We start from the raw sequence: 22,138 nt of genomic DNA, 5'->3' as shown, positions 1-22,138 counted from the left end.
CTGGCTGACAGGGAGCCCACAGCCCCAACTTGTCTGTGACAGAGGTGCCATGTTCACCCAGCCAGTTTTCCATACATAGTTCCTTGGGCTACAGCCCCCAGCTGGGAGGGAGTCCTAGCTTGAGACACCACTCAAGGGGCAGACCACTGAGGAGGATTCTGTTCCACCTACCCCTCACCCACTCCAGATCTGACACCCCAGGGCCATCCTGCAGTGAACCAGAGGTAGAGGGCACTGGCTACCTATCCCCCAAGGTAGGGGAGAAGGGTGACTGCGGGGCTGGAGGGAAGAAGTGATGGGCCGCACTTGCGGTCCTGCACCTGGAGGTGGTCCTAGGAGCCCCCTCTGCGAGAACCTTCAGCCCCACGAGACTGTGATGGGTTAGAATGTTCTCCTGGAACCCAGAAGGCAGGGCTCTTGTGTAGAGTCCTCCAGCCCATCTGCACTGTCATCTGGGCCAAGGGCTGCACGGCCATCCCCTTCCATGACAGTGGCTGGAATGACTGTGTGCCAGTTCTGGGGAGGCTACAAGGGTGGGCAGTCGCGGTGCTGCCTCTCCCGGAGCCACCAAAGGAACAGATCAAGTAGGTGTGTAACAAGAAATATCACCCAAGGACTCTCCTTCCGTGTAACCCAAGCGCCAGTTATCCCTAAGCTCCTATGCCCTCCTGCTGTGCCTGCTGTTCCCTCAGCCTGACGGCTCACCCACTAGGACCCCCAGCTCTGGAATACCTCCCCAGGCTCCTGTTAGTGATCCAATTCTCTCCTGGGCTCAGGGCTGTCTCAACCACCAGCCTGGAAACTCCTGGAGGCTGAGACCAGTTCTTGGAGGGTCTGGCCCCCTGAACCTTGCACAATGCCAATACATATTAGGTGCTTGACATTTGCAGAAAGTCTAGTGGTGAAGCCGAATGCAGTTGTGGGTGTGTACACGTGAGTCTGAGGACAAATTTACTGTGCACCCATTATGCGCCAGGCTAATGTTAATAAGCCCTGTACTCAGGATATCTCATTTAATCAGCATCATTTGCGTGGTTGCTTCTGAGTAATTCTGGGGTAGCTTTTACACAGATATTCCTCACCTGGTGTGGGGATGCTGCGAGCTCTATTTCTATTTTTATCCCCACCCCACTCCGATTGAAGGGTGCTCTGTTCACAGGGCCATTTATCTCCCCTGGAACTTTCTCCAAACTAGAACATTGAGGTTTGCAAAAGGAACTTGTTACTTCATGTCCAGTTGCCTCATTCCTCTCCCTCTAAGCCCTGCAGGCCCCAGGGCCGGGGTCACCTCTTCTAGAAGAACTCCTTCCCTCAGCCCTCGTTCTGGGCTGGATGGGGGCAGGATCCCTATTTCCTCCTGGAACCTGGGAACCACCTGGGGTGGGACACAGTTCCCCTTGCCCCCAGCTCCCAGCAGTTCAAGGGTTCACTTGAGCTAATGGGCCCTTTCCTGCAGCAGCCTAGCAGTGGCGGCAGACTAGGACCTTGCATGGCTCAGGAGCTCCCCTGGGGCCCCTGCACACCCACTGAGGTTGGTTTATTTTAATTCCTCCCAGCCCTAGCTGAGCACTAGAGAGTGCAGTTTGGGGTTGAGGTGAAGTGGGGACTCCGCATTGTGACGTTTCATTTAAAAAGAGCTTGTAGTCGTTTGGCATTTGATCTTTACAACCACCCTGCATGTGGGTAGGTGGGGAGGGCAATTGTTATCTCTAATTTACAAATGGCAACTCTGAGACCCAGAGATTAAGGTCACTCAGCTAATGCACTGAGTGTCTTTTGAATTCCACCTCAGGGTCACTTTCTACCACCAAGTGCCACACAGGGGTCTGGGTCCTGGCATGTGGACTAGAGGAGGCAGGCTTGAGAGAGAGAGAGTTCTGGGACAGCTTTCCCTAGGGAACAAAGACCAGGAGACCCTCGGCTCCACGTACCAGCTGGCTGGCCCTGGGTGTTAAGGAAGCCTGGAAGCTGCAGTCTCCTGCGGTGGAAAACACACCGTGTGCCTCTCTCTGGGCTGATATGTGATGAGAGCTGATACTGAGGTAACTTTACTGTGTACCAGACACTGTTCAAGTGCTTTCCAGAGATGGGCTCACTTATTCCTCAGAAAATTCTAAAAAGCCGTATGATTATTCCCATTTTACAAATAAAAAGAGAAGTTAAGAAACTTGTCCAAGGTGAAAATGCGAGGAAGTATCCAATCAATGTTACTTTTTTTTCAACTCTTTTTAGTCCACTCCTTAGGCCAGCTGGTAAGTGGAGCCAAGGGTCTCCTGGTCTTTGTTCCCTAGGGAAAGCTGTCCCAGAACTCTCTCTCTCAAGCCTGCCTCCTCTAGTCCACATGCCAGGACCCAGACCCCCTGTGTCCTGTGTGGCACTTGGTGGCAGAAAGTGACCCTGAGGTGGAATTCAAAAGACACTCCGTGTATTAGCTGAGTGGGCAAAAGTGAGACTGGTCCCTAAAGCCGTGCTCTGAACATGAGATCAAGTGTTTCCTCATTCCTCTGCTTACCCAACAGAGGTGTACTTTCACTTGGTAGATACAATTGTGGGTGGTTTCTTAGATTTTGTAAAAGCACATAATATGTTATGTTGCTGGGAAAAGAAGTGTGTTTATTTTTGTTTTTAAGTAATTTGCAGCCAGTGGTGCTTTCCTTCAGCTAGGACTGCACAAGAGTGGCTGGCAGGGAGAGGGGACAATGGGTGAGCAGCTCAAGTTTCTACACAGTTCTCCTGGGTGGAGATTGTGATTCAGTGGCTTTCCTGATCAGAGGGCCCAGCCTGCTCGGGCTGGCAGGTGACAGTAACTGCCAGGCAGGAGAGGCTCACTTGGGGCCTCGTGGCCAGCTGGGCTGCAGAGCTGGCAGAGACTTTGCCAAAGGGATGCCTGCCCTCCATGAGTGATGGCGGGGGTGGGGGGTAAGGGATGCAATCCCAGGGTGAGGCTGGGAATTTTGGGGTGACTATGTTTGACTCTTGAGACATCTGGATGCAGCTATTTGTATACGATTACCTCTAAACTGCAAAGACAAAACAAAACCACTTAAACATTAGCTAATAGGGCTGGACACTTGTCTCTCCGGTTCCTCAGGGACCGTGGCACTGAGACTCTGCGAAGGGTGAAGGAGGGCGGGCAGATCCGGCAGCGGCAGGGAGTGAGGCCGGCCTGTACCTGGCCTTCCCCCAAGGTTTCTCTGGGCTCAGGCCCTGCCACCCTCTCTCCCCCGGACAGGAGTCGAGGGTCACGGTCACGGTCACCGCCACTGCTATAAGCCCCGGGCCTGCAATAAACTTTTTGGCTCCCATACCCTACCCCTGCCTTTCTAAACCCTCTCTTTATTAAACTCTCTCCAAATTACCTTCCGTGCGTCACAGCTAGTTCCTGACTGCCACCCCAGTGAGGTGCACAACAGCTACAGTATTACCCAGTCAGAAGGGCCTCCACACACGCCACCCTCCATTCTGGGGGCCCAGAGCCCTGAAGATCCCAGCTTCGTGTATTTAAAGTATATGATGGGGCTGGTGTCTGGAAGCATGAATGCATGGGGGGGGGGGCGGGATGCGGAGTGGTGGGGTGGTGGTGAGGTCTGTAGGAAACTGACAGATGGATGTGCTGAGTACATTCCTTGAGATGTGAGGCCTCAGGGCGCAACGGGAGGGTGGGGCCACCCCAGGACCCAGTGAGACTTCCTCTCTGCTGCGGGCTCCAAGGTGCACAGGACCCTTCAGGCTGCTAACTAACCCCACCTGCCTTCTCCCCCACAAGCTCCAAAAGTGAGATGGGAGGGATGACACCTCCCAGCTCCCGCTTCAGCCTCCAGTGAGGGGCGCGGAGGCTGCGTGGCACTATGAGGAACGAGGGAGGCCGGGAGGTGGGCATGCTCCAGGAGATGTTGTCCTTTTTGGCAAGTGCTTCTGGGATGCCGACCAAGGGCCTGTCAGATTTTGGAGAAACAGGAAACGCTCACAGGCTGGTCCACCCTTGGCAGGTCCAAAGAGCAATATGAAATGCATCCAGTTACCATAACGTGAGTCAGCTGAATCCTGTTGGGGCTTCTTCCCCAGGTGCATAGATGTGGCTGGGGGTGGGGTGGGGTGAGGGCAGGGCTGGAGATGAGATCAAAGGATCCTAGACTTTGCAAGCAGATAGAGGTTTTAGAGCTTCTGCCCATCTCCCTAATCACCCTAATTTCACATACAAAGAAGGGGCCTGGGTTGCAGAGCCTGGCTAGGACCCAGGAACCCCAGCTGCCAGCAGCACCCTCCTATCGAACCCTGCTCTCTTCTGGCACTGAGCTGTTTTCTGAGCAGTTTTTCTAAATGCTTTGCCAAAGGCCTGGAGGCTCAAGTCAAAGAGGCTTAGTTGAAAACTGGTTGTTCAGAAGCTGGGGAGGGCTGATCCTGGCATACTAAAGAAAGTACATGTAGCTTCCTGAAGCCCTTCCTGAGGGTTCCGACTGGATTGATTGTACCCTTGTCTGAAATCCTGTCTCTCAGGGTCTCCCAACGTAGACTGGAAATGCTAATATTCATCTCTATCCATATTTTCCATGAAAGGTTGGTACTCCTTCCTGCACAGTGCACAGATTCCTATGCTATTTTCCACCTCTCCCTTCAGGCACAATCTGAAGAGTGTGTTGAATTTGGATGGACAGTCATTCCGGGAGAGAAGCCACAGAAATCCAAGGACTGAGACTACAAAAGATCTGAGTGCCGATGTCTGGGCCTGCCATGCTGGGACCAGGCCTTCTGCAGCCCAGACAGGGGAGGGAGGAGATGGGGGTAGGGGTTGGTGCCTGTCATGCGGGGTGTCATGCGAGGTCTCAGCTCCCGCTCTCCACATAAAAATGCAGGACATGGTGAGGCCAAAAAGGAACACCCACGGAGCCATAGATAGGGGAGTCATACCACTATAGTCTCGCTGGTGGCTGGGTTGGAGACACAGGAAGCAGGAGCCACACTATCTGCAACCTGCTGTCCACTTCTCTGCCAACCAACCTCACTTGCTAGCTGTAATCTGCTGTGCTAACTGCAACCCGCCACTTGCTAGCTCAGCCACCATCTTCTTGCTAGCCCCATTTTTCTGCTAGCGTAGTAGCCACAGCAGTTATATTAGTGGCCAATGGCTCACTGGTTACAGCTGACGGCCAACTAGCCACAGCTGATGGCCATCCAATCACAGTTGATGGTCATTTACTACCCAAGTGAGCACCTTTCCATGTGAGGGCGAGAGCCTGGAAACTGCACTTCTGGCTCTGTCCCCACAGTGCCACATTAACAGGGGCTAGTTGGGGTTGTTTTCTGAAGCAGGGCAGATAAAAAGACTTCTAATTCTTCCCACTACCCTACAACTACTATTAATGGTTGCGTTAGTAAGAGTTTACCATGGGTCAGATGTTTGGATTGCTTCTTTCAACCATATAGGTAGAAACAACCAAACCCCCCAATGTAAAGATGAGAAAGCCGAGGCACAGAAAGGTTAAGTGACCTGCTCAAGGCCTCGTGGCTGGCAAGTAGTGAGGCCAGGAGCCTGTCATTGACCACTATGCCTCCCTCCTAAGTGATTCTGTGGTGGCCTCCCTGCCCTAGGGCATTAAGAGTCCTCTGAGCAGAGTCACAAAGGCCACCCAGGCAAGTTGGGTTCCAAGACAAGGAGGTTTTTCTTAGTTTTGTCACCCTGAGAACTGCAGTAGTTCTATGACCCCTGAGCTGTGGGCAGTCCTTGCCCGCCTACACTGTCGGGTGCCCAGTGGGCCTCTGAGGCAGAATGTGGTAGTTAAGAGGACACTGAGTGTGCTGCTCGCTTGTGGCTTGCTTCGGTAGCACATAGAGTAAAATTGGAACGATAGAGAGAAAATTTGCATGGCCCCTGTGCAAGGATGACATGCAAATTCATGAAGTGTTCCATATTTTTATAAAAAATCTTAAAAGAAAAAAAGAGGACACTATGAGGAATGCCTGACCCTGGTCCCACCCCCTGGCACTGCCTGCCTACTGAAGAGTGGGTCATGGAACTCTCACCAGAGCCCTTGGTTATTCAGTGAAACAACAAGGCTGGAAACGATTCGGGACTAGGAAGCCAGAAAAAAAGAAAAAAAGAATAGGAAAGCTGCCTTCCCTTATCAAGATCACAGGGGGCTAGTTCACTGAGCAGTTGGAACAAAAAGTTCCAATTAAAACTCAAAGTAGCCATTGAAGGAGATAAGTTGGGAGGTAGGGCAACACTGTGTAGCCAATCCGCTCCTTTCCCAGGGCAGGGTCCTGGCAATCTTTCCAACCTCTGAGCGAAGCCCAGAGAAAACAGAAAGGGTACATTCAACTTAGAACCTCCTGAACCCAGAGCTGTCCTAGCTGTCAACGCCCGTGTCTTTATACCTCCTGTGACATTTACTAGGCTACTCATTGTACTCATTTCCTAATCAAGAGAAAAATGGAATTTAAAAAAAAAAAAGTCTTGGGAAATCTAAGCAGCACATTGCCGGAATACCTCAGAAAGGTGACTCAGCACTTCATTTCACAAAGGGAAGCAGAAATTTTGCAAACACAGTGTTGTTCCCTCTAAATTAGTGGATCAAACCAGGAACCTGACTTAAACTTTTTGCTGAAGGCCCTGGCTCAGTTCTAAGCCTCTTGGTTGGCAGGACTAGTTCTCGCACCTTTTCAGAAACAGGTGAGTGTGGCATGGCTGAGTGACCTGATGCGCTTCTGCAGAGGATCACAGGCTGGTTTGGGCCTGGCAGCAGGGTCTTCTGGAACACCAGGAAATGTTGAACTATTCATCCATCTCATGAACCAGAAGCAATAGTGCCAACAGAAAATGTGCCTGTGAATAGGACATGAAATCACAATCAAAAGCAGTGTCCAAGAAAAGCTTTCATTTGTAGCATGATCAATGGTTTTCTAGTTTTTTCTTTAACAACCATTTGCTCTTTTAAATACATTTTCTAAAATGTATATGGACATTAGTCAAGAAATGAGAAGGATGGAAATAAAGGGTTGTGTTTTTGTAGTAGCTTGTTTTGCAAAGTTACTTAAGTTGCATGTTTTTAAAAAGTACTTTCCCAGATGTCATGCCGTCCTTACCAATTTTGGGCTGGGAGTTGGCTGTAATTTTCCTAATTTTGCACAGGCCTCACATGTGGTGCATTGCATCCAACAAGAGCCTAATCAGCTTTAGAACATCACAGCTGTACATGTCACATCATGTCACCCACTTGCTGATGGCAACCACACCATTGTTTGATCTGGAGCTGACTGGAGGAGTTGAGAGAGTTTAAGACTTGTCAGTGAGTCCCCAAAATGTTCCTGAGCCTGGAGACAGAGCCCGGCACTGCAGCAGCCGTGAAGGCTCAGGACTGGAGGGGGTTTCTGAAGCTGGATTACTTCTTGCTTGCACACATGCACACACGCACAATCACATGTACACATACACAATCATTTTGTTTGATCGTGGAGCTTCTTCCTTCCTGAGAACCACCTTTCTGTAGAGGTCTGCGTTTTCTCACTCCTGGGCAACTGCAGCAGCTTCCTACTGGGCTCCCTTACTGCTCACTCTGCATCCTACGCTCTGCTAAGTATCATGTTGCCCTTTATCCTGTGACTTCCCTGGATAGTATGGCTCCCTGTTGCCTGTAGGTAAATCCTGGCCATAAGAGTCCTGTGTACTCCTTGAGCGGCTCCAGATGGACACCCATCTTAGCACATTCCCCTGATGGAAAACCTTGTCCTTCCTTGTCGGTCCAAACCCAGGCAAGACTTTGGGGCTGGGAGTTGGCTCTCTGGATCTGGTTTAGTGCTCGCAGGAACTTGCCTTGGTTTAGGGCAGTCACTGCCCCTTCCTGGGGGCTGCTGCTATGATCTCTAGAAGGCCTGGAATGTGTCAGGAGCGCGTTGGTGGCTCCTTACAGTTCCTGATTGAACAAATACTATGCAAAGCCCCTCCCACTTTTGTTTACCGCTTTCTTTTGTGAGGCCCCAGCCCTGGCAGAGGGCATGGAGGGACCATCCAAAGCACTCCCCCTTCCTCTGCCTCCTTTTGTCATTACAATCCTGTCACAGTTGGGCTTGTATTGTTGGACCTCAGAAAAAAAGGAGACAGACATTGATCGCAGGTCTCCAATGGCACAGAGCTCACCATCAGCTCCAGCCATGTGGACCAAGGCCTGTCCAGTGTGCAGTCTAGGATCAGTGACATCACAGTCCACAGGACCGTCCCCTACGTCCCCTGCTGCCCAGGCCACCACCCTGTGTCATGCTGTTCTGTGTGGCTTTCTAACCGTCATCAGAACCCAGGTCTTCTCTCTAAAACCAAGCCCTCTGCCAGCACAGACCTCATGTGAGGTGGGCACCCGCTGGCTGGCTCTCCAGCTCACAGTGGCCCTCCTTCTGCTCACCGTCTTTGATCTGCCTGGACCCATCCAGAGATTCAGAGCAGGCTGTCAGGACTTCCACAGGTCATAAACATGCCCCACTTCTCAGGATATAATTAGATCGGTTTGAGTCCTCTCCTTAGGAGTGTGTAAGTGTGTGAGTGTGTAAGTGTGTGAGTGTGTGTGTGTGTGAGTGTGTGTGTGAGTGTGTGTGTGTGAGAGAGAGAGACGGAGAAAGAGAGAGAGAGACAGAGACAGAGAGAGACAGAGAGAGACAGAGAGAGAGAGAGAGAGAGACAGACAGAGAGAGAGAGACAGAGACAGAGAGAGACAGAGAGAGACAGAGAGAGACAGAGGGAGAGAGATTGGCCTGTCTCCATTCCGGGCCTGTCACCTGTGAGCTTCGCAGCCACAGCCAGGTTCTCCTGCCATAGGACAGGACACACAGAGTGAAAATAGGCAAAGCTCCTCCTTAAAGAGGAGCACAGGTGGAGGCCCAGGTGACTTCTGATGGCCTTTAGCCTCACTATTTCACTGTCCTCAGCTTCAGAGAACCTCCAGAGCCCTCCAGGAGCAACTATTACTTGTGACCCAAGTCATGTCCATGGCTTCCTGGGTTATACTTCTGTGTCCCACCACTGGCCTTTGTCTTAGGACTGGGTTATAAATTAAAAGTGGAAACGGCATTATTTTTTCCCCTGATAATTAAAGTAATAGAGAAATGCACAAAGAAGACAATAAAAGAAATCTCTCTGAATTATTGTTAATTCATTTTTTAGGTGTGATAATGCCATTAAAAAGTTATGCATTTAAAATATAGCCCTTATCTTTTAAGGATAAGTGTTAAGATATTTAAGGAGGAACTCACAGGATATGATGACTGGCGTTTACTTCTGAATAAGATGGGGGAAGGAGGTGTAAATGAAACAAAATTGCCATGAGCTGAAGCTGGAGATGGGGCTTCATTTTAATATTCTTTTTACAGTGGTATATGTTTGAAATACTCCATAAGTTACAAAAAACCCAGCCCTTCTTCATTCAACCACCCAGAGATAACCACTATTAACATCTTGGGATATTTGTCATTCAGATTTGTCATCTGAATCTACTTCTTATGTTTAGGGGATGCCCTAACAAGAAGCAAAAAAATGCCAGGCATTCACACTGCCAGCCTCCCTTGCATGGGCACATGACTGAGGCTCCAGCAGTCACACCCTTCTGCCTAGACCTTGAATCAGAGGCTAACAGTGGGAGAGGCTAATGTGGTGTGGAATCCATTCCAGCCACAGCGGAACAGCCCAGGCTGCAGTGATGAGCTCACCGGCTCTTCTCGCTGGCTCTCCAGCCCCACTGGAGATTCTGAGGGCTCCCCCAAATCCTCCTCACAAATTTCCTTGCTGCCTAAATTATCCAGAATTAGTTTCTTTTGCTCGTAACTCAGAATCCTGGGGGGCAGAACATGTTAGTGTAGTTTTTTGTTTATTGATAGGATTATACTATGCAAACGTTTGGTGAGGTGCTCTGATTCTTCCACTTAATAACATGTGGTGGGTGTGTTTGTGGGCACACAGACCTCCTCCCTCCTTCATTCTCTCAAACACAGTTAATGTTGCTACAGGAACCAGGGCTCTCTCCTCCCTGCCTTTCCCACAAGTGGGCTGGTAGAAGGAAAGGAAGGGTCTCCATAATAAAAGTTCGCTTTCCTCATAGGGAGGCAGGGTGGGAGTACCTGGCTGGCCTGAGGGTGTGCCTGACCAGCTGGCAAGGCCCCAGGAGAGGGCTATTCATCACACTCTATCAACAGGTTGTGCTTCCACTGAGACGTAGCCCCTGAGTAGCCTGCAGCCTGGCCCACTGCTGACCACAGGAACAGAGGTCTCGTCTTCCATGGCTTCACGGGGCCACCCGAGGTCAGGAGCCTCAAGGCTTGCACCCAGGCCTGAGCCCGTAACAACCTTCAGTTTGCCATGTTTGGTCAGGCACCTCATCGATTGTCTCTCCTTGTCCAGCCCCCGTGGCAGCTCCTGCGGGTCAGTTCTGCACTGAATGGGCTCCCCGCATCCACCTGGTCCCCCCACCAGGGAACCATGTGCTGTGGCCAAGATGGGCTGTGAGGGTGGAGTCCTGGGGCGAGGAACAAGGTCAGGGAGCATCCCAGGGACAACTAGATGCCCCAGTTTGTCCTTAGAGAATCTGGTTCCTCAGGTCCTGGACAACCCTGAATGATAGAGGAAGGAGAGCTGCTTGGAGGGGACTGCATGCCAAAGGGAGGTTGTCAGATGGCCTCTTAATGTTACTAAAATGAATAATCCTAATAGCAGGAGCTATCGTCTATGGAGTCCTACTATGTGTGAAGCACTTTGCCAGAGCTTTACAGACACTGTTAGTGACAGTTAAGCAACATAGCAACTCTGCAGGGCAATTGTCTCACCCTCTTTATAGATGAGAAACTGAGAAGCAGAGAGGTTAAGCAACTAGCCCAGGGTCACACAGATTAGGGCCCAGAGTGGGACCCAGATTGATCTGACCCTCAAATGGCTGGGCAATCACTCTGCAGACTGCCTCTGTCATGACAGCCGCCGGGGGTGGTGCCTGCTGGTCCTTTGAAAAGTGCCCCTTGAAGTGGCCTCCCCCAGGCCCCACAGGCACTTGCTCACTGTACCCATCTCTGCCCCAGAGCGTCAGCTGAAATGTGGTCTACACCTAATCACAAATTACCTTGAACAAAGTTCCCCAGGAGGCTCGGAAGAAACAGAGTTTTCTTTCTTCTTTGCTGGTGGATTCCTACCATTTGCTCTCAAGAACCCTCCTCAATGGGACAGCCCCTTGAGCTGCGACCAGCAGTGCCTGGGGCCCCACTGCCAGTGGCTGGAGGCCTCTCCCCCATGCCAGCCCAGTGTGCTGAGACTGTGTCCATGACTGTGCGGTGAGTCCACAGGAAACTGAATTTCCTGTGCATTTCCAGCAACTCTATTCGTTACTTTTCCAATACTCCTATGAGGTGCCTTTCCAAATTTTCCAATAAGGAAATTTTATAAAATATAATAGTAGTAGCAGCAAATGGCCTCTCAGAGTAAAATGGTTTACATGACAGCCAGAGCAACTTAAGGTTCACAACAGCAGCTGTGGAAAATGGCAGCTGTTGAGGAGTTTCGAACATCTTCAGTAAATGAGGAGACTCACCCTAACCAGCCCGCTGATAAAGAGCCTTGTAGGCAAAAGTGGCAGGGTTTGAATCTCAGTACCTCCACTTTTCTTAACTACATCACGTGAGACAAGTGACTAACCCTCTGTGAACCTCAGTTTTCTCATCTGTAAAATGGGGATAATGATGTCCACCCTCAGAGTGATCAGGTATATTAAATGCCCAGCATATAGCCACTGTTTGAGAAATGATACCTACTATTATTCTTCACAAGTAGCTGGATTACATGGATCCTTTACAGTGCGAATTTGTGATGTGAACTACCAGCTTTTTAACAGAGATTGCAGCTAAGGCTGGTCAATTATGTATGAAATTACAGAACAGGTAAAACTTGTTTTTGATCCCTCTTCCCTTCCTCTGTGGTTCCTGTGGACAGTTTCCTCTGTAAACTCCCTGTCAGTACCCCCAACAACGCCCCCTCATCAGTTCATGTCCTGAATTTTCAATCTTTTTAATGTGTCAGAATGTGCCTGTCATGTGTCCTCATATTCCCTAGGACCTTACTCTGAGCCTAATGACTAATCAGACTGACGCCCAAAGTACCCCCTCCTGCCCCCTAGTTTACTGTTTACATTAACATGACTTTGTTCTTCCATTATTCATTACAATAACTTTACTATTCCAAGACACTCTTGCCCAGGCAAATAACTTGATTGTTCATTACAGGAATTTCCCAAAAGTCCGATCAACTCTTTAATACATAGGAAACATTGACAAACAGTTCATGCCTGAGCTGCTTCAAACCCCTTGCCTTAAAATCCTCATCTTGCTGTTTCCAAGCCAAACATGCTACATCACGAAATTTCCCCATTCCAATTGAACCCTTGAATTAAGACCCCCCCTCTTTAAACCAAATTTGAAAGTCTCATTGAGATTTGACCTTGTCTCTCCCCTCTGGGGGTGCAGTGGGACCACGGGTGGAGGGTTGTGTGCACAGAGCCCCTGGAGACCATAGCTGTTGAGCGCATTTCAGACCTGGGACACACTAGACGGACCCTTCCAAGGTGAGTGTGACAGTGGTACAGTGATTCCCGGTTCTAGCCTCAAAGAAGCGAAAGCTTTTATACCATTTGACTTGTAAAGTATGTTATGTTTACATATCTATGGCTTAGGCCTTTTCTTCAAACCAAAGGTTTACTCTTTGTTTTGTGGAAGAGAACTGAATTAAGTGCTAATACACATAAAGGTTGGTAGAGCCTCAGCTGCCGCCTTAGCAACACAGGGTGGGCCCTGTGGCAAGGTCCTGCCCTGGGAAGTTGCCTCCCAACCATGGGGGTGGGAAGGCACTTGAAGGAGATCTTTAAAAACCAACTTAAAATTGAATCAACACTAGAACATGTCACCTGAAAGAAGCTCATTCATCAGTCCTTAAAGGTTGCATTTGCTTGTTTGTTTGGGGCTTCCCTGGAGATGAATATTAAAATACTGTGAAGTTGTAGAAAGTCTGACCAAAATGTTTAATGTGGTGACTTTGGGTAGACCTAGCCTAAATCAGAAGCAAACATGGCCCACACAACTGGAAACTCCTGGAAGGAGAGCCATGCTTCACTCCTTTTATTTGGCACCATGTGAAACTGACGTAAACATTTGGAGGAGGTGAATTACGATTCCTGTCAGATCTGCCTGAGTCCCACACTATTGTCCAGTTTCCTAAGATCTTCCATCCTCTGCATTATTATATCGTCGCTGTGAGACAGACATTCTTTCATTAACCCGACACATCAGAAATTCAAACCATCCTTAATAGTATTTATCCAATTTTGGTAGGATACCAGTAACAAATGTGTGAAAAACAGAGTAAGAATTGATGACCTGAAATCATTTTAGTTAGTGGGAATTCCCATGCATGCTTGGAAGTCGCTTTACACCACAGGTTGGGAATGTGGACCTGAGCCCACCCAAGCCTGGCTGTGTGACCAGGGCTGAATTTCTTAACTTGGCTGGGCCCCGGATTCCTTATAAAAAAATATGAAAATAATAATCGTACCTATCTCACAGGGTGGTTTGAGGATCATGGAAGTTAATATTTGTAAACCACTTAGAATAGGGTCTGGTACGCAGTAAGCAATATATATTTGTTTAATAAATATAAAGTAAATGTATTCTATTATTTTATTCCATAATATATTATCATAGATCAGTTAAACAACAGTTTGAATAAAACCTTGTACAAAATGAAAATATGACAACTTAAAAGTGTTTTTTTTTGGTTTTTGGTTTTTTTTAATTTACCTTTGGACGGCTGGATGGCTCAGTTGGTTAGAGCGTGAGCTCTTAACAACAGGGTTGCCAGTTGGATTCCCACATGGGCTAGTGAGCTGCGCCTCCACAATTAGGTTGACGACAAGCTGCTGCTGGGCTGCCAGATGGCTCAGTTAGTTAAAGCGTGAGCTCTTAACAACAAGGTTGCCTGTTCAATTCCATCCATGGGATGGTGGGCTGTGTCCCCCCAGCAACTAGATTGAAGGACAACGACTTGACCTGAAACTGATGGGCTCTGGGAAAACACACTGTTCCCCAATTAAAATAAATAAATTAATTAAAAATTACCTTTAAATGGCTGAATATTTTCCATATAGCCTATACTCAATAATTTTTTTAGATTAGTCAATATGAAATGATGGCAACATTTTAGGGGAAGTTATTCTTTAAGATTTTCCCTGGTGCATTTTAGTCAGCTGCTTATTAAGTCTTCTCATATTCTGATAAGGACATAGTGGGGATTTTGTCATAGGGAAGCAGTTCCCTGTCCCATCCTTTCAGGAGGAGGCCTGGTCGCCCCCCGCCCCAACACACCATAGCAACCCCATACAAAGGTATAAAAAGCTAATTTAAAAACCAGCTTTTCATCTTGAAAAAAGTTACTGAGAGTTAGAAAAGCCTTTTGCCAAGTTTCTGAATATGGAGTTGGTGTACAAAATAATTTTATCTTCAAAAATCCCATTGAGAGGTTACCTTTCCTTAGAATTTAGAATGTACATGGGCCAAGCAGTGTTATAATAAAACTTCATTGGCTTCTAAGTTGACCAGTTTGTTAATATATGACCTAAGGGGCCTCTCAGAAGGTATAGGTACAGAGTTCCCAGTCAGCTTGGTGGCTAAGACACAAATAGAAAAGGAAAAGGGAACGGACAGACGAGAGGTAAATAAAACAAAACAAGTAAGTGAACCAGAAGGGAAAAAACAAACAGACCAGCTTTTCATCTTAGTGAATTATCCTTCAAACGCATTTCCTCCTTGAGTTTTGTACCTTTCTTAGAACTCAGATACTTACGTCTTTGGCCTTGTATTGTGTCAGCCACTTCCCTTGATGGCGGGTTTGTTGGCCTTGGCCCCTATTTTAATGTCAGTGCTCAGCATCCAACCCTACTTTAAAAAAAATTTTTTTTAATTGGGGAATATTGGGGAACAGTGTGTTTTTCCAGGATCCATCAGCTCCATGTCAAGTCGTTGTTTTCTATTTAGTTGTGTGGGGGTGCAGCTCACTGGCCCATGTGGGAATCCAACCGACAACCTTGGTGTGGTGTTATGAGCACCGCACTCTAACCATTGGGCAAACCGGCCACCCCAACCTTACTTTTCAAAAGACTCCTGTTGTCTGATGCTAGATCATCCTCAAGTGCTTATCCCGGTTTGCACTGGTACGCAGAGGAAATGGCAGAGAGCGCTAACCTTACCTAAAAAAATAAAATAACATTTTATTTAAAATGCTCTTCCAAGTGTGGTCCTGGCCATTCGAGTGCATGTAGAGTTTGAAAAACTCTAGACTAAGGCAAGCACATTATTTGTCATTAATTCAGACTAGTGACAAAGAGCTTCCGGGCTCAGCTTCGAAATCTAGGACCACACACAGATGCAAAAATGAACAGGTATCCTGTTGTGGATAGTTTATTTAATGCCAGCCTGGAAGTGAGTTTTGTTCTGAGCTTTGTTTCCAGCCACTTGTCAAGAGGGTGCTACTGGTCACTCGGGATATAAAATGAGGGAATAAATAGTACTGGCCTCCGGGGCAAATAACTAGCCAGGGTGTAAGCTCCTGATCTTCATGCCCCCCACCTCTGATCTGAGCTCACATCACTTTCTGTGCTTCATTTTACCATCCTGTCTTATATGTGCTTGTTTGTCTTCCTGTCCACCTAAGCGAGGAGCCCTCTGAGGCAGAGACCATGACTGGTTCCTCTTTGAGTCTCTAGCCCCTGGCACAGAGCCTGAAGAATAATAGTGCTTTGTAATGCAAATGAATGAATGAGACAGACAGTCCACACAGGATATCCAGTTTCAGTTTCTGTACAGGTCCCTTCAAATGGGGAAACGACCTGGGATATTCCTGTCCAAGTATGGAGAATGCTTGTTGGGCATGTTTCTGACTGGAGTTCCACTCTGACCTTTCTTGCCAAATGAAACTTCAACTACACCTAGAGCAAGTTGATGAAAATCAGGAGGAAAGGGGGCGAAGGAAGAACCCATCTCACTGACTCAGTTCTGTCACCACTTAATCACTTCCAGTAGCGATTGAAGTGTCAATGCAAATACCCCAGAGCACCCAGCAGCCGGCATTTCCAGGCCTCCCATGGAGGTCTTCAAATTGCTCACACTGGAGTTTGTTCCCTCCTGAGAGAAAAACCCTTCCTTCTGGAAATGACTTGGTTCATGTGACCTAGAAAGGAAATTTATCCTGAGGATGAGGCAGGCAGAAGGATTCAAGGAACTAAATTCAAGGAAGTTGCTGATGTGACTTTTTATTTCCCTCTTGTATCACTTCCCTTTTTCTCAAGGCCCCCTTATTTCTACCTGTCCTAACAGGACCTTTAGCTTCTTGGAGAAAAAAAAAAAGTGCATAAAAGTTTCTCAGTCTGCTGAGCTATTTTCTTTGAAAACTTTTATTTTTGTTGGCTTAGAAATTTGAGGAAGACTTTCTACAGATTAGAGTGTTTCAGGTCTAAAATTCTTCGTTAGGGAACTCCAGCACAACAACTGATGGCATAAAGGAAAGAAAGTGGGTTTAAAATAAAAAGCAAAGAAAGGAGCAAAGAAATAAGAAGAACCAGGGAGTAAGAAGTCGGGGCCAACTTCAGTCCTTCGCTGGGCCCAGCTACCTTAGGATTTATTTAGATGATGGAATCCACCCTGAAAGTTGGGGTCCTTTTCAGAAAGAAAAGCTGAAGCCTAGAAAGGTGGGAGGCTGGGCCCAAAAGGGTCAGAAGAGGCCCTATTCTGCTGTGACCATGGAAGGTGACACCTCTACACAAAAGCCAGTCACCAAAGAGGCTGAGGAAGAGTGGGTATGTAACCCACTCTTCCTCAGCCTCTTTCCCTTTGTCTTGCTTCTCCAACCCGCTAGCACAGAATTAGTGAGAGTGATGGGCAACTTGGCACAGATTCAACACCATTACAGGGAAAAAAGAGGCCCGCCTGAGAAGTGGTTAAGGGCATCATTCCAAAATTGGGAGCCAAGTTTCCAACCTTTGTTCTTTGAGGCGGCTATCCCTCCCCCAACCCCCCCTTACCTCTTCTACTTATCAGCTGAGAGAGCCAATCCATGTTCATGTGCTAGATCAGATAACACCTGTGTCAGGTGCTCTGGGATGCAGAAGGAATTTCAGTGATGGGCCTGAAGCACTTTGAGAGAAGACAAGATGGATAGAGGGGTCCCCACAGCACTCAGCTCTAGATGCCTGAGGCTTTGACCAGTCAGTCCAGTCTACAATCATACTCCTTTATACATGAAAGACCCACTAGTATTGGCTCCTTTTTGGTCTGAGAGGAAGGTGATCATTATATTCACTTGACTTTGACATCAGTTGTGGATCAGGAGAGGGACAATGTAATACAAGTTATGCTTTCTTAGGTGTAAGCCATGACTTGTATTTATATACCAGTTAGCATTTTCTAGAATGCCATAAACTTCCACTCCTCTTTCTACCTAGGCAAGAGATGCATTTTTAGGGATGAAAACATCGACATTCAGAGTATCTAAACCCAAATTTCCCAAGTTATTGTTTTCTTGTGAAATCTTCTGCTTTTGTAGAATCATCCAGTAGAATTGGAATGATTGATTGAATTCTTCACACCTTTATTATCACTTCTATACTACACAGCTGGTAACAATAGGTTTGGTGGAATGCATTTAAAAGATGTTAACCACCTGAAAATAAGAATGTATTAAATAAATTAACCTCCTGCCTCCACTGCAAGGTGACCCTGTATAGGACATTCTCTCTGGACTTGTTCTTCCCGTGTGAAGTATAGTATGTAATGCAACAACTTGTATTTTTCTTTATGTGCCTGCCACTTTATGCTTCTTACATGGACTGTCTTATGCGGTCTTCACAACAGCCGTTTATAAATAAGGAAACAAAGGCTCAGATGTGGGCACTTGCTAAGAAATGTTAGTCCAGTCCCATTCCTGAGCCCATGCCCTTAGGAACTTCCAGTATTATAGGTGGGATCTTTTCCAGCTCTAGAAAATGTGAATTCAGCATATTCCTCTTGGCCAAAATCATTTCCTAAAGTAGAAGTGTCCTGGCATAATTTAAACCAACATGAAACAAATGACGATGGTGAGCCTTCCTGCTATAGGCCATGTAGCTTACTGCATCCCCCACCCCACCCGCCTGTTTCCTATCTTGCAATCTTGCAACAGCCTCCCCTCCTACACACTGGGCACGGGGCTGCCTGTAAAGCTGGTGTGTAACAGTGTGAGAAGCTGCTCTCTGAAAGGGTTCTGTGGCTGCCTGTGGTAAGCGCTTCACACAACTCTCCACCTCCACCTGAGGATCAAATGACTCTCAGAACAGGAGTCCCACGGCGGGTGGAGAAAATGATCAGGATAATTCTGTTTGTAAAAATCTGTTTAATAAATATACATCTTTAAAGTAGCAAAATAATTACCAACAAAATACACTGTGTACACCATTTACAGGAGGGTAACACAAACCTGGACAGGTAGTGACTTTTAACCCCATACCACTGACAGGTTTAACAACACCTCATTGCTACATGTCACAGGATACAACTGGGCCTAGCCACTGAATCCATGGTGGTTCAATCAAAAAGCACAATAAATAAAATGTAGTCCTTTCATCAAATTTTGGATCACCTTCTCTAAAAACCCCGCAATGGTGATGTTTACAAAGAGGTTTCCTTTGAATTCCAATGCTCTTTCTTGTCCCCCTTCCAAAGTTCACAGAAATGAGGGCTGATCCACCACAGTAAAATGTCTCAGGCCAGGCAGTGTGGTTCTAAGTACACCCTTTTCATTTTTTTTTCTTTTCTTTTTTTCTTAGAAAAATAAAACTCTTTTTTTGTACAAATATACAAGTCCATGTTCTTTCAGATACTTTCCAAATCTCATAATTTCAGGCGCTGGCCTCCAAACACACAGTCATCATATGGCAGCTAAAAACAAGAGGAAAAAAGCATGTTAAACTTCCAAAGCGTTTGCTAGGGATGCTGGGATAATGGTGAAGGCTGCCACTGGAAATAACCCAAGTATTTGTGGACTCCATTCTCTATAACCCAAATAGAAATTAACTTCATGGACTGAGGTAGTTTTCCTCTAATGCTTTTCTTTAAAAAGGGCAAAAAGACACTTGGGATATACTCAAGTTTGAGAACTTCATTATGTTAAGACCTTTGGATAAAGAGTAGCTCTAGGGGTCTGGGAGGGTGGAGATAGAATGACCATCTCACTCCTTTTTGTAGAATGAACTTGAGACTCACCTCGTCCTCTGTGAACTCTGACTCTGTGTCATAACTCTCTTCATCTTCACTCTCTGGCAGCATCTGAAGGTTTTCTAGGGTCAGCTGGCCCAGCTGTTGCTGTATCCGCGTGCTTGGGCGGCCCCAGGTGAGTTGATATGGGGAGTAGCCCTGGTAGGTGACTCTATTGACATCAGCCCCACACTTCAACAAGAGCGACACCAGGTCGGGATTCTGTAAGTCCACCGCGAGATGAAGGGCAGTTCGGCCATTACATGGCTCCTGAAACCAAAAGGAATTTGAGATGTTTTTGGCTGAATTTGGAATTTCTGCTTGTAACAAGGGCACATGAAGTCTGTGAGGAGGGCGCTGAGCCTGATGCCCTCCACCTGGAGGCATGAAGCACTCACCTGAGCATTGACATCAGCACCCAAGGACACCAAAAGCTCCACGATGCCCAGGTAGCCATGGATAGAGGCTAAGTGCAGACACGTGTGGCCTAGAAGAACCAAAGGAAAAAAGTATAATCACTTGTTTCAATCCTCACATCTGAAACAAAACTTTTCACCTATTCTTTTAAGGGGCAAATTCTTCTGAATTTGAACAACCCAGGATCTGGGATCTGAATGAACTTTATAAAGGCATCAAATAGGCCTTTCACATACACATTTTCTCAACCTATCACATGCTGCTAGTTTAAGCTCTTGCCTGGACTCCCTAAGTTGGCCCACCTCTCCCTTCCCTTGTCACCTGCCCTCTGATGGGCAGGGCAGGCAGACGTACCATTGTAGTTGGTGGCCTGCAGGATAGAGTGCAGGTGCTGGGTCCCACAGCTCTGAGTCAGGACTCCCACACTGGCCAAGCAGCCCTGCTCACAGGCAAGGTGTAGGGGGGTATTTCCTCGAAAGTCTCGGAGCTCAGGATCACAGCCAGCTTCCAGAAGTGCCTCAGCAATTTCTGGCTGGTTAGTAATCACAGCCAAGTGCAGTGGAGTCTACAAACAGAAGAGGGAACAGAAAGAGAATTAAGCCACGGACCAAACCCACAGTCTGAGTTCCCTTGAACCCCAGAGATCCCTAGTGTGAGGGGGTTGCCGCTCCCAGACAGGGGCAAGGGGCAAGGCAAATACCAAAGGCCCCAGGTGGGCTTCATAAAGGCCACAACAAATTAATGGGATGTTCTTTACTTTCTAGAATGCTGGCTAATTCGGATGTAAAAGGTCAGGTCGGGTAATGTTATAAAGGATTGGGAGCAACTGTGCTAGACCACGGGGTGAGAGAGGCACGGGACTGGGCAAGAGGCGCACCTGCTGTAGGTTGTTCTGGAAGTTAAGAAAGGCCAGGTCTCCCTTCACTTGGCGAACCACTTCCAGAGTCAGTGCCTTCTCCTCATGGATAATGGCCAAGTGCAGGAACCTGAGAGGAAAAGAAGGGAAAAACCCCCAGGGTTGGTGAGTACAATGCGTGGGGCCCCGGGAGGCGCGGGCTGCGGGGGATTGCGCAAGGCCGGGGTTTCTGAAGGCCGAGGCCGCGGTGTTTTCCGCGAGGTTATTATGAGCTGAGTGTTCCTGGCAGGCGCCCAGGGACTTTCCGGCCCCCCCCCCTCCCGGGCGGGCGCCGACCAGACCGCCCCGCCCTCCCGCCGGGCCGGAACGCCCTGTACTTCCCCTCGCTGCGGCACGGCGCCCGCCAGCCGGGCAGAAACCCCCCCCTCCCCCCTTATGCAAGCGGGGACTTCGCGTCCCCGCCGCTCCGCCCCCGGCCGAGAGAACCGGGATAGGGCAGGGGAGTGTGAACGGCTGCAAGGCCGAGCTGCGGAACCGCGGCCCCGGCAACAAACCCTGATCCCCTGCCCTCATGCAGCTTTACGCGGCCTCGGGGTCGGTGCATAAACCCCGGGTCCACCGCCGCATCGCGCGGGCCCCGAGACTCGCGCTGCAGGCCCGGCGCCCCCATCCAGCCCCGTCACCCAGGCCTGCGACACTTACGAGTCTCCGTCCTCGGTGAGCTGCTGCTTCCAGGGCTCCGCGCTGCGCGGCGCCTCCTGCGGCTCAAGGCGGATCTCCCGCAGCTCCTTCACCATCTGCTCATAGTCCTCGTCCTTCATGGAGTCCAGGCCGCTGTCGTGGCGGTCGTCCAGCAGCCGCTCCTTCTTGAGCGCGTCCCGGGGACCCTCCATGGCCCAGTCCTGGGCGTGCTCGGCGGGGTGAAACATGGCGCGGTAACTACTCAGGCGCTGCTCCCCCAGGTGCGCTCGGCTGCGGGCTGCGCGTTCCCTTCTTCGCAGTGTCGCAGGCGGGTTAGGACTGTTGTGGGCTCGGCAGCGCCGCCGCGGCGCCCTATAAACGCTGGCAGGGGATTTCTCCGGGGCGGGGTCAGGCGCGGGGAATTTCCAAGCCAGTCAGACCAGAAAAGAGAACTGGCCTCGTCTACGGCTGAGCGAAAGCATCTAAACCCTAAGCTGGGATCAGAGAAACTCCAAGCGATGAGCCACTGGGGTCATGCACAGGGAACTTTTTGATGAACGCTGAGTGGCTGGAAAGTCCTCCCGACAAGGCCCCCTCCCGGTACTTCCCTGCAGCCTGCACTCAGTAATCTTGTCCCTCTGCAAGAAACCTTCCTTCCCTGGGGTTTCCCACGATCGATTGGATTTGGGGTCGTTGGCTGCAGAGATCCCAAAGATGCAGACTTGCTGGGCGGTTCCTCGTTGGGGTTTGCCAACCTGCCGGTCTTTTCCTTTTTTTGATCTTTTGGAAACGCGAGTGGAAATGATGGCTGGGTGTAGGGATTCGTTTCCTGAAACTTCTGTCTGCAGGGAAGAACGCACTGGCGGGGAGAAGGGCTGCCCCTGCGTTCCTGCTGAC

The 22,138-nt window shown here is 48.7% G+C and overlaps 1 protein-coding gene and 1 non-coding gene across 2 annotated transcripts; one reads left to right on the top strand and one right to left on the bottom strand.

Annotated features, from left to right (window-relative positions):
* The first annotated feature begins 5,806 nt into the window (after nucleotides 1-5,806).
* On the top strand, nucleotides 5,807-5,914 carry LOC141570981 (U6 spliceosomal RNA). The gene has a single exon (XR_012495406.2). It is a non-coding gene; the product is annotated as a U6 spliceosomal RNA (small nuclear RNA).
* A 12,493-nt stretch (nucleotides 5,915-18,407) lies between these two features.
* NFKBIA (NFKB inhibitor alpha) lies at nucleotides 18,408-22,138 on the bottom strand. Its single transcript, XM_019750459.3, has 6 exons — nucleotides 21,263-22,138; nucleotides 20,582-20,690; nucleotides 20,059-20,269; nucleotides 19,686-19,774; nucleotides 19,297-19,557; nucleotides 18,408-18,972 (listed from the first exon to the last, which is right to left on the bottom strand). The coding sequence occupies exons 1-6, from the start codon at nucleotides 21,487-21,489 to the stop codon at nucleotides 18,925-18,927; spliced, it is 945 nt and encodes a 314-aa protein (XP_019606018.1). The 5' UTR covers nucleotides 21,490-22,138; the 3' UTR covers nucleotides 18,408-18,924.

This window comes from Rhinolophus sinicus, chromosome 3, assembly GCF_057876585.1.
Source record: "Rhinolophus sinicus isolate RSI-liver-muscle chromosome 3, RSI-T2T, whole genome shotgun sequence".
Lineage (NCBI taxonomy): Eukaryota > Metazoa > Chordata > Mammalia > Chiroptera > Rhinolophidae > Rhinolophus > Rhinolophus sinicus.
This window is presented reverse-complemented; position numbering and strand designations above follow the sequence as displayed.

Bases quoted from the DNA above. Each gene is read 5' to 3' on its own strand.
- NFKBIA (XM_019750459.3), bottom strand. From the start codon at position 21,489: ATGTTTCACCCCGCCGAGCACGCCCAGGACTGGGCCATGGAGGGTCCC. The intron at 20,691-21,262 runs GTAAGTGTCGCA...TTTTCCTCTCAG, and splicing joins CTCACCGAGGACGGAGACTC to GTTCCTGCACTTGGCCATTA. The intron at 19,775-20,058 runs GTACGTCTGCCT...TGGTTCTTCTAG, and splicing joins GCAGGCCACCAACTACAATG to GCCACACGTGTCTGCACTTA.